General features: G+C 39.1%; 1 protein-coding gene and 1 long non-coding RNA gene across 2 annotated transcripts in view; one reads left to right on the forward strand and one right to left on the reverse strand.

The window, feature by feature from the left end:
- Nucleotides 1–1,324: 1,324 nt before the first annotated feature.
- Nucleotides 1,325–12,780, reverse strand: part of rgs18 (regulator of G protein signaling 18) — a 62,171-nt gene continuing 50,715 nt past the window's right edge. Inside the window, exons 3-6 of the mRNA XM_077520923.1 lie at nt 12,378–12,470; nt 12,163–12,224; nt 10,530–10,696; nt 1,325–4,053 (exon numbers count right to left, since the gene is read on the reverse strand). Coding sequence (XP_077377049.1) covers nt 3,799–4,053; nt 10,530–10,696; nt 12,163–12,224; nt 12,378–12,470 — 577 coding nt within the window. The 3' untranslated portion in view covers nt 1,325–3,798. The remainder of the gene's footprint in view (nt 4,054–10,529; nt 10,697–12,162; nt 12,225–12,377; nt 12,471–12,780) is intronic.
- LOC144018598 (uncharacterized) lies at nt 9,126–12,567 on the forward strand. Its single transcript, XR_013283480.1, has 2 exons — nt 9,126–9,300; nt 12,143–12,567. It is a non-coding gene; the product is annotated as an uncharacterized LOC144018598 (long non-coding RNA).

Consider the following 12,780-nt stretch of genomic DNA (forward strand, 5'->3'; position numbering starts at 1 on the left):
TCTCAGTTGTGCTGCCCCAAGTTTTAAATGTAGCGTTATATAGCATGGGCAGACATATCTACTGTAATTGCGATACACTTGGGGCCAGTTAAATCAAATGAAGCAACTCGCCTACTAATAGCGCACGCAATCACTTAGAGTCTATGCGCAATGTAGCACATCTTAGCAAATCAGTCTGTTATTGAGTGAAAACTCTTCATTGTTGTTTGCTCCTGCTTTCCAGTTCGGACAAATCAGTTGCCATGGCAATATCATTACCAATCTCTTAGGAAATGAATATTGATTACAAGCTTATAGATGTGCTTTCCACACTTGTATCAGCTTATCAAAAATAGATTTATGAGGTTACATACAGGTACATGTATTCTTATTCATTTGTCTTGTAAGGATGTATGATATTATAGTGATATAGCTGTTATGCATTCCACATGGTGAGTGAGCGTATGTATTGTCCTCATATACTGCATCAGTATTCACAATTGATCACTTTCTTCATGTGATTATGTTTTGTTTTCCCTCAAAGTCTGCACAATTTGCGGGTGATTTCCGAGGGCTGTAGTTGCCAATCTAAAAATAAATAAATAGAAGCAGGAGAAGAAAAGAGAAATCTGGCAGCTAAGTCTCAGCAGGCAACTAATCTTAAATGGCGATGAATTTGGCACACCAGCAAGGCCCCCACCTTTGTTACCGTATCATTTATATTCCCACCCCTTGTTCTCAGACTTTCAGAGAAAAATAACATAAGAACTGCAGTATAGGCATGCCTGTAATATCTCAATTAATGCATAATTATAGGTATGCCATACAGGTCTTTGCGAGTAATATATATATATATATATCCATCCATCCATTTTTTTGACCGCTTATTCCTCACAAGGGTCGCGGGGGGTGCTGGAGCCTATCTCAGCTGGCTTTGGGCAGTAGGCGGGGTACACCCTGGACTGGTTGCCAGCCAATCGCAGGGCATAATATATATATATATATATATATATATATATATATATATATATATATATATATATATATATATATATATATATATATATATATATATATATGAGGTTGGAGAAAGAATCCTATTATCTTACTGTTAGTTTACAATGAATACGTATTTGTCTCTGATAAAAAGCATAGTTTGTGCATGCATATACACTGACATAAATTATTCTGTGCTTGTGGTGCGTGCCAGTTGATAAGGTCTATTAATTTTTCAGTGATGTGAAAAAGGGAGCTCCACAACGTCACAACTTTGCAAGCTACCATATGTATGCATGATGTTTTCATACGTCTCGTTTAAAATTGGTCATCGAAACAATCAGACATGCCTCATTAAAACAGTATTTAATTGTCTTACATTTCACAACAGTGAGGCAAAACATTGTGTGTATATGGAATGGGTCCAAACAGAAACAGCACATCTTTATTGAATCCAAAAACAAATTAATTAGTATTGCATACCGAGCATACATGTTCTGTGACTGATAATGGGATATATGTCAATTTAAACAAACATAAAGTACCGGTATATTATATGTGGAGTCTCATTAAGAAGTTTCCGTGCCCTCCTGTCACCATATAAGCAGAATTTCACTTCCAGTTAGTTTGGAGACGGTTGGACACCGGGAGGGATAAAATAATGAATCTTTTTTTTTTGTTAAGACGCGGTCAAACGAGCTTGTAACTCATATCAAATGCATTAAAGTTGCATAAGGTACTATTGCCAGTGGAAAGACAAATCGCCAGCATTGCAGCATGCCTGAATTCAGCAGAATAGATGGAGAACAGCGGGCTGGACACATTCCATCACGGACGGTCATCGCGGATGCAGCGCTTCCATCCACACTATTGTCAACCGGCTTTTAAAAAATAAAGAAACGGACAACAAATGGCCTTGTTGTGAAGCAGTCTTTATGGCGTAATCTTCTACAAAAGCGGCTACTTAAATGGCGAGGTATTGTCAATGCACTTTACGGTTGGCAAGAAGCATGCACACAATTAGGGTGAAATGACACTGCAAAAAAATATGATATATACAGTAGGCAATGTTACTAATAGCAAAAGGTTATCACGTTGGTGCAATGTACTGTACGTCTATTTTATGTACACAATTTCACAATCTTCCGCCCCCTATTTTTATTGCATATTTCAGTGGCAGTTGTCATCTCCTGAGTGGTGTATAATTTGTCACTCAACCACCACTTCAACCGAGAGATCCCATATTGCATACTCTCTCCTACAAATCAAAACTATTGTTTCGACAAGAAAGCACAAGAGTGAGGGCTCTATTTTCATAGAGGGTGCAAAAACGGGCGCATCGTCAGTTTTCTGTAGCTTACTGTGTTGCGCCTCACTGGACGTTCCGGCGGACAGAGGTGCAGCTCCCCCAGTGCATTTAGCAATTTGGTTACAAAGCATTGACAACACTTTTGACTCGGTTAAACCAAGTCTAAATTGTGGTGTAATTACTTTTAGAGTGGCTTTTTTGGGTCATTTATTTGATGGCGTGATTACACAAAAAAAAAAAAAATAGCTGTTGGAGAATGCTAAAGCAACTCGTGCGGCTTTGGTGTATCATTTTAGAGCAATATTCCCTGCTCAAGTTCCCTCCACGAGCCTCACAAATCAATGCTGCTGGAGTGTGGGCAGAATTAAACCTGTCAGAACGTTATGGGTATTATTTGTTCAAGTCCATTTTGATCGTTTTGTTTAACAGTTCTATTTTACAGAAGTATTCTATTTAGGATCTAATAAACTATTAGAACAGTCTTTGATTCTAAATATACTTTCTGTTTCATTATTCATTCTAGGATTTTACTCAACGAATTTTGTTACGAGCTTTGAAGAAAAGAGTAGAAGGAGAAGTACAAAATGTGATTAATCGCGATTAATCGCAATTAATTATGTAAAGTTGTGCAATTAATTAGTTTAAAAAAAAATGTAAATCGCTTGACAGCACTAAAAAATACTTCACCCATTGAAATGTGTGCCCGGTAATTAAATGCACAAATTTATTATCCCTGTTACAGTGCACTTCCACTGGAGCCAAGTGGTGCAGTGAGCAAACAGATCCAGTAGATAGGACTGGACGAACAGTAAGGCCTTGTACAACTTGTGTCTTCAATCAAACAACTAATTATTTGGACTCGCTGGACGTGGTTTGTTCTTTGCTGAGCGCATTGTAGTTAGTTTCTGCAAGACCAGAATCGTTTATGAAGCTCGATATAGTGTGAAAGTGTATTAAATCAAGTGCCTGGTGAATGTACACATCCTGTGTCTCAATACCAGCAACTGTGATGTCAGGATTGCTATAAAAATGCCTCTCCGCTGTTTGGCATAAATCCACCAAAAGCGCTCGCTAAACTCCTAGAAATGGTCGGCTCACGTCTGGATGCTGCACATCAGTGGGGTTTCAAAAATGAACACAAATTATCACACTTTCATGAGGCGGAATATTATCAAGCGGTGGTTTTAGTGAGGATTAGGAGCTTGCATTAGTTGCTGAACAGATGAAGGCTGGAGCTACATTAATACATAAATACATAGTCATAGTACCTAATTAAAATGGCATATTCCTCAAAATATCTCCTATTTGTTTTGCTCAATGGCTTGTCGCCAGGCTCCAATGCTGGTTGAATAATCCACTGTGATTGTAAAACAAAATTATTCATTTCGCAGACACGTTGGATGATTACAATCTCAAACACAAATTATGCAATTAAAATTCTACAGCTCGCCACTGATTATCACCAACGTAATAATCGTTTTTACGAGTCAGCGGCTATGTCTGAAACATTATTGCTACCAAGGCGAAGGCTCGGCGGTGCCAGCGCCTCGCTCGTTGAACACACAGGAGCGTGACCTTCTGCGAAACATCGTGGCTCCTGGCCCTCTCTTCCTGGTGAGGCGTAAATAAAGGTCGGAGTGCAGGAATCGGGGATAGCAGTCTTTTTTCATCAGGCTGTAGACTGTCTTCTGGGCTGCTTCGAAACAACTCCTTGTGGGATGGGCTAAATTTGTCTGGATGTCCATCTTGGTGCTGTAGTCAATATTGACCTGAGTAACAGACAAACGGATCGGTGTAACTGCAAATTGCATTTCCCCAGATATTACATGTGAATACAGGATAGTCGACTCGCATATCCGAACACGGGCTTGACTGATGTCCATTAATTTCCGAAAATCAATGCCATATTGCGTCAGCAAATTCAGATTTTTAAGTGTGTGCCACATCATACATTATGGTACTGTAGTTTCCCTTGCACACATCTAATCCCAATTCATCTATCTATCTTATATATATATATATATTAGAGAGTAGAAGGAAAAAGTCACGATCAAGTTATGGCAAAATAATAAAAGTTATTCTTTTGCAGTGTAGCATATACCAGTGAGTAATGATAAGCTTCTCTATATACATTCCTGAAGCGTTTTGTATGAATAGCAATTCTGTTGATCGATAATAGTGCCCTGAGTAGCGTGCTAATTAGCATTAGCAAGTTAGACTGGAGTAGATTGTGACAATAATTTGCTCATCTATACAATGAAGCAGAAATCATTGTCAATCAAATCATTTTGAATCAAAAATCGATTCTGAATCGAATCTCAGACCCAAAAATCGGAATCGAATCTTGAGACAATCAAAGATTCCCATACCTAGTAAATATGGAACAATTTATTTAAAAAAAAAAAAAAAAGGCTTCAAGTTGTTTCATGCCACTCCCAGTGGACGTTCATTGTCAGTTAAACATTAAGAGAATTACACTTTTAAAGTATTTAAAACAATCACATAGCTTTGCCTTAGGAAAGCCCACTTAGTTTAATGCTAACAAATCCATGCTAACTGTGAAGCAAATGTCACAGTTTTAGAACAGACAAATTAGGTCTGACTGCTGTTTTAAACTATTCTCTCTCTCTCTCTCTCTCTCTCTCTCTCTCTCTCTCTCTCTCTCTCTCTCTCTCTCTCTCTCTCTCTCTCTCTCTCTCTCTCTCTCTCTCTCTCACTCTCTCTCTCTCACTCTCTCTCTCTCTCACTCTCTCTCTCTCACTCTCTCTCTCTCACTCTCTCTCTCTCTCTCTCTCTCTCTCTCACTCTCTCTCTCACTCACTCACTCACTAGTGCCAAGTGCGTTTTGGCACTGTGAGCATTTCAACACGTACAGTACCTTGGATAATTCAAACGTTTCCATGTAAGTAAACAGTGATCGAGCAAAGGATAGCAGCAGATAATGGCAGCAAAAAACAAACAAACAAACAAACAGACAAAAGTGGTCGTGGCAAGAAGCGCCACCAGACAAACTCCATGGAAATCAAGGTTGCCATTACGAAAAAGTTGGACAGTGGTGAGAAGATGGCTAATTGCACGTCATAATGCCTTCCGCCTCAGCAGTCTCACTTGACGTTTCCACTCAATAACTCCCCCATCCGCTTCTTCGTTCTCCTCCATCTATGCAAGTGTATTTCCTGTTTATTATGGTATACGGTGTTGGATAAAAATATTCTCATTTTTTTATGTAATTTATGTATTGACAACATACTATATTTTTATACAATATCTACTGTACATAATAAAATTGATTTTTTTTATTTAATTTTTATTTAATTTTTAAAATGATGAAATCAATTATTATTATTATTATTATTATTATTGTATTTTATTTATTTTTATTATTTTTTTATTGTTTCTCAACTTACAATTTGATGTACAAACAACCTGCTTTCGAATCTGTACAACATTGTGGAAAACTGAATATGAAAAGTACATTTGGATTGCTGAAGTTCGAGTTCTAACTCACGAAGTCGGAGCGAATCTCATTTTTATCACAAATATTTCATCTTTACCAAGACGCAATGACAGTACCTAGGAGGGTGGCACAAAAATGAATGCATAAATAATATTACATAAAATGTTAAACCAGATATTTCCATTCGACACAAGTTGTTCTGGTCGGAATGTTGAGGTATGTGAGGATGTCAATCCATCCACTGACTATGACGCTTATTTTCGCAGATGAGCTAGAACCTACTTCAGATGAGAGGTGGGATTCACCCTGGACTGACCGCCAGCCAATCATACGACACATGTAGAACAGCCATTCACACTCACATTCACATGTAAGAACAATTTAGAGCAGAACTCCCCAACGACAAGGTCGTATAAAGTGATTGTACCAAAAACAAAACAAAACACAATATCATTCATTATCAGAGTCTCAGAAAAGTTTTATTAAATCAGGTGCATCCGCCTACGCCTCTGTCAAAATACTCATCTTGGTGATGTGATAAGGGCAAAAAGTAAGCCCACAAGATAGCAAAAAGGAGTTTTTTTTTGTTTTGTTTTTAAAAAAAAAGCTTTTTCATAAAGTGAGACTTCATAATGAAACAGATGAAGAGGATCTGACTGCCAAGAAAAAGAACGCTGTATTTAAGAGACAGTATCGGCATTGCTATTTAAGGTACGCTTTTATTGCTAGTTGATTCACACACACCAAAACCCCCTCTGTGTAATATAGTACATACGAGGCAATGGAAACACCCAACTGACAGGAAGGGGGAAAAAAAACAAACAAACAAAAAAAAAAAAACAATTATCAACAGAAGATGACAGAATGGGAAGCCTGACAGGTCACCAAAAGCGACGTCCTGATTCTTCAGATAAAAGATAAAATAAAAAAATAAAAAAAAATAGGAAAGGGGGAGGGGAAAGAACACGCCTAGACTACGCTTCCTGTAAGGAAGGAGCACTATATGGATTTTGGAGGGGTATGAAAAAAAAAAACACAAAAAAATAACTCAGCAAACAGCCACATGAATACACAACAAACAATAGCACGAAAACGTGCCCATGTGGACAAGGTGTAGCAGGTATCGCGCAAGGAACATTACAGCCCAGACAGTGAGCTAGCGATCGCGGCCCAAGATATTGTAGGTGCCTGCCTCCTTCCCAGGACACCTCAACTGCAATAGAAGGGCAAGGTAGCGAGCGATAACCATTGATAACAAGGTTGCGTATTCTATTGTGTGTAGTGTGTCCGTGTGTGCATAATCTGTCCTCAGTCTTGGCTAGAAAGCAGGAAAGATAAGGGAAGGGAGGGAGCAGCCAAGGGAGATGCCACTGCCGAGAACCAAGACGAAAGTCTTGTAGTTAACACTAACAGACAATCAAGAAAAAGATCCAGCTGGACTGAATGTAGACTGAATGTAGTAGACTGAATGTTCACCTTGGTCGGCTGGAAGAACGATTCATGGAGCAATGCATTAGCTGCCTGCAGAAATTCCCCATCAAATCTGAAACAATTTATCGAGGTAAGGTACAGTTTAGCTAAATAATCATTACCCTTTTGTTAGCTTGGCCCTGGTTAATGCACTGATCTGAATATATGACTGGATAGCCAGTAGCCCGAGCAGGCTACTGTATAAACTATACGGTATATGTACAGATTAGACATATACAGCTTGTAGGCATTTAGTATAGGGCCGGGAGTGATGGTGGGGGGCGGGGGTTTGTGGCGGGGTGGTCACTATTTTTTTTTTTTAACAAATTAAAAAAAATAAATTAAAATAAATTAAAAAATGAACAAGTGCGTGGTATGCGCTTTGAAGACCCCCTTTTTCCTTTTACCGCTCAGTTCTTTAAACCCCAATATTAGATTTGGCAGAGGCATTTTTTTTGCTGAATTACACTTATAATTCTTTAATTAAAAAAAGTGTACAAGTTTGAACCTGCAAACATCATTAAGCATATAATTTATATGTGTATTTAACGCAAGTTGTGGAAACTTCATTTCCATTGCATCTTTAAACCAAGGGCACCATCTAGAGGAGTAAAAAAAATGTTGCAAGTGCTCCATGAGGTGATTTGGTCAGTTTTAAGTTTTGATTTGTTCAGTGATGATCTTTTAAATTTAATTGTCTTTAAATTATATGACAGGAGGAAACATCCGGTAAACATACATTTTACTTTTACGCGTGAAGTACATTTTAGAGCCTCTACTTTTTTACTTTTACCAAATTCATTTTTTATGCAAGTACTTGTACTTTTACTCAAGTACAGAGTGTCAGTACTTTTCCCATCTCTGTAGAGCAGGCTCACATACGTGGCGGCCATGTTGGTAGGGGCGACTGTCCCATCAAAGGTAATGGAATGCATGACGATTAGCTTAGCATCGCCGTGGGCGCACAGATCAAATATCTACTTATTCATATTTAGTGTATGGTTTTTTACCGGCACACGTTCTCGTTATGTAATATGTGTAAACGTCTCTCGAGTAAGCTATCGACAGAATAGAGTTTTTGGTTTTTGTCCAAGCCCTTCTCTATGGAATTCAATTATAACAGAGTTTGCAAAAAATGCCCCTCACCTCTGAAAGAGTTTCAAGTTTTTTTTGTTTTTTTTAATTTATTGCAATAATGCTCTTCCATACTGTGAAACCAACATTTTGTACTGTATTGTGCTTTATACCACAAATAAGTAATTGAAATACCTCAGGTTCTATCTACTGTTGTATTGTACAAGTTCACCTTATGCACCTTGCAGATAAAATGTACTGCATAATTGTGAAACTTGTGTTGAGAAAACACTCACCCCAAAGTCTCTTTGGTTTTGCTTTTATTCCGTTCAGTGATTACCCCATGCCAAAATGAATGATAGTGGAAATATAAAAGCTAAGTAAAATGTACAATGGTAGTACAATGGTACGGAGCCCCTAAGGTGACATGGTAGAAAAAGAAAAAAAAAAACTTTGCGTTCCCAACTTCCCTCACAAAACATCTCTGCGTTCCCTCGCAAAGATAAGTTGTTTTTTTTCGCCTACCGTGTCACCTTAGGTACGCCTTAAACACTTCCGGGTCATCTTCCATGTGACCAAACGCGACGTGTAAACAAAGCAGTGGAAAAATACATGCTCCATCCTAGTCGCTTTGGGAAAGCTTTCCCACTGCTTTGTTTCATGTTTACAAATGTTCCGTCCTCGTCGCTTTTGGTCACATGGAAGATGACCCGGAAGTGTTTACGGCGCAGCTAAGTGTCACCTTAGGAGCTCCGTACAATGGCTATATCTGCGAAAAGGAGAGTTAATTTTCTGGATTTTAGTTTGTAAGTAAAGGTTAAAGGGGCAGGAAGCAAGATTCAGAGTTTTTGCACATTTGCAACCCCTCTGGCGAAACGTGGAATGGACCCCAGCGACGTGCACACGGCCAGGAGCGTGCGCGACGTTTCGGGCACGAGCAAACCTCCAAGTTAATCGAACAAACGTAAACACGGAGCCCAACGCCTTTTTAATGGGCTTAATAATGTCTACAGAGGTAAGAAACGTATTAATGTTCAAGTTACTTTGTATGTGAAAGTCATTTTGAGTGACAAAAGCTTATGCAATTCCAACCTTGCAAACGTAAATAGTGCGTCCCGTGAATCCGATGACATTGAGGATAGCAGTGCGTTGCTAATATCATATATGCCCAATTGCGGAGACTTTAGTAAGCGACCGTGTGGTAGTTTTATTCTGCACTGCTAATCATAAATAGACCCTATCGTATTTTCTTTACGAAGTCTTACCTTTTTAGCAAAAAGGCACCAAGCTGTGGGTCCCGTTTCATCCCCAGGATAGCTCTTAGCTCTCTCCACCTGATATTTATCCGTGTCCTCCCGTGACGCTGGTCTGAAAGTTTTTTTTACTTCTCTTTGCCTTCCGTGGAGTCTCCATAAGGGATTGAGACGTATCGAGTGCAGGTCTCTTTAAATCCAGTTTGAATTTAGCTGTCCTGTCCGTGAAGTTGCGTGAACAATCGCGAGAGCTAACAGGGAGAATAGCGTACACGCGCATGACGTCATGCTCAGAGCAAAACCTTAAAGTTTCCGGCCCGAATCCTCCATTTTTTCCTTTTACAGAAAAAACATAGTCGTGCACATGTGCGGGTGAAAAATATGGTTATTTTAACACTCAAATTTGAGTCTAATCTTGCATCGTGCACCTTAAAAAAAATAAAATCAAATCATTATTACCAATTATTGAAATGTTTGCTCTAAAAAGGTTATCATATGATGTGAAACCTGACAATAGCAACAATTATGAGGAATGCAGTCGCATTCATTTCTACAAACCATTCAAGCGGGTGCATGCAGAAGCAACGAATATATTGAAGCTGACAATCATCGTTTACAAAAGTGTGTGGGTGCTGCTCCTTTTCACTTTTGCAAGAGAAGAGTCACAGCCACAAAGCGGCCGCCTGCACTTAACGGTCAGATGCGGTCAAATCATCATCCACACTGCAAAAGGAAAATCTTCTAAACCGCAACTCCCTCTCAAGCGGCTGCTTTGCAGTTGTTGTACTTTGTTGAGATGCATGACCAAACTGCGCTTCCGCGGCTCCCCGCCGAGCGTTCAGAAAGGTCGCCTGGTTCTTGACCCGATAATGATTCAGAATTCATCCGCCATACTTTATCACCATGCCATGAATATTCTCAACCTCCAACAGCACTCAGTGACAGGCCAAAGAAAAACATTCATATCTTTCAGCAAATTAACATGAAATACCTCTTTAGGCGCATCCGACTCAATAAAAACAGTATAAATATTTTTGGCCTTGGACATCAGCTTCTTCTCAGAGTCACAGGTCTTGAATTCTTCACACGCCAGCCAGAACTCTAAGTTTTCCTCACTGAACTCTGTGCGGAGGAACTGAGAGAAAGTTTCCACACCATCTAATATAGAGAAACAAACACGGGCACACAGCTAGTTGTTAGAGAAACATAAAAAGAAAGAACATTTCTGTTCATACAATATATTCATTTAAAGGCCAGTAATGCACTAAATGTATATTTATATACAATTATATAACGCAGCATTTTCTGTTGCATTTACAACTGTTATTTTCATTGTACCAAACTTAGTAAGTACCCCCTCATGAGCACAAGCAGTTTTTCTTTCACTGTGACTCACGGGGGCAATTTTGTTATGAGGAAGTTGCAAAAGTTAAAACATATACCGCTACTAATAATTCTCTTCCTTATTATTATTTTTATTTAAAGGAATGGTGTACCCATGAATTCCTTCTCAATCGACACCTCTGGGCTTCTGTTAATGTGTGGTGGCATTTTTTTCCTAAAGCCTGTATTTTTGCCATTTTGTGTTTGTTTGGTCAACAGCGGGACATTTCAGTTGTTTTAGCCCTCCAGCAAATCGCAGAGCGGGGGTAGCGCTGGGTGTCGGCGACGGGGCCGGGCGAATTTGTCGGCTGCATGACGTAACTCCCGCGGCAACTTGACAAATTCGCCCGGGCCCGTCTGCGACACGCCAACGTCCCACCCCCCACCCCCGCCCCGCTGTTGACAAAACAAACGAGAAATGGCAAAAATACAGGCTGGGGGGGTGGGGTTTTTTAGGAAAAAAATCACCACCACACATTAACAGAATCCCAGAGGTGTCGATTGAGAAGGAATTCATAGGTAAAAATCCTGCATTTATAAAGTGCATTTTCCTGAGCGCCTTTAAGATAAAAGTGGGGGAAAAAAACATGTTAAACTAATTAAAATATGGCTGCACCTTTTAGTCATTGATACAGTAATTTTATAATAATTAATAAAATTGAGTTAAAATTAAAAGGATGTACTGTATTGTAAACGAGTGATCTTATTTGTGTTGAGGTCATTTTTCTGCCACTAGATGGCATAATTGCATTTGTAAGCCATTGGTGGCATCTCAGTGCATTTTTCTTTTCATGTTGACCTATCTAATCTTTAACATGAAGCAACTTGTGAAATTCTGCTTGTTTTTAAAGCTGTAAAATACAACTTGACCCCAGTCTGAACAAATATATGCATTATTATCGAATTTATTACTGCTAAATTTTGACACGGATGTGTCTGCTGTGTTATAACTGGAATTCCCCCCAGTACAGGCTTTCCAAGTAAGGATTAAATGCGGGTTAAAAATAAATAAATAAAAATTAGTGGCTCAGCTTGCGAATGCCACATAAACAAACTCAGAAAACAGGTGAATTTGGCTGCTTAATTGATATTCGCCAAAGGCAATATAATCAGAATGTCATGTTTATTGAAGTTGCATACAACATAATATTGTAAAGTGTATTTTGGGGTTGACTTACACTTTTAATAACTAAGACTTTTTGTTGTTGTTGTCATATTTAGAATTGGGGCACAACTCTGACCTGCATTCTTCATAAGTTCTTCAAATGAGTTGCTCCACTGCAGAGCTGTTTCTGGTGAGATGCTGAGAAAAGATGAGGAAGCTATCTTTTAGTGACTCAGCAGCAAAGTTTTAGCTTCTTGTTTATTTTTGCAAGGGACAACTTGAGGTCACATATGATTAATGTCAATCAATCCAAATACGCGTGGCACGTGAAATCAATGGCGTGAGCCTCACTTGCTGGATGCGGTCTTCCTCTGCTGACTGACATTTTCGTGAGAGCCAGACCTGGTGAGACTTGTTCGGCTCTTCCGCTCCTTGTCTTGCTGTCTGCATACGAAAAAAGAACCCATTAAGGTCTGAATGACTCCTCTTTGACACGTTTCCACTTGTTTTACATGATTGCGCAATAAATTACATTTCTGTGTGGGGCGGTAAACATTCCTTGTAACGAGTCACACGTGCACATCTCTTAACTTGCAAAAAGGGATTCATGCTGCAGCTTAATGACACGCGCTAGTGCTATAATGACAGCTGTCAAGACTTTAAATCACAATCAGGCTCCTGAACAGGTCAGTTTTTATGATAATGCACACAAAATAGGGTGTCTCTGTAGAAAGAGATGATGGCTGAACCATAA

This window comes from Festucalex cinctus, chromosome 1 (genome assembly GCF_051991245.1).
Source record: "Festucalex cinctus isolate MCC-2025b chromosome 1, RoL_Fcin_1.0, whole genome shotgun sequence".
NCBI classification, from domain to species: Eukaryota; Metazoa; Chordata; class Actinopteri; order Syngnathiformes; family Syngnathidae; genus Festucalex; species Festucalex cinctus.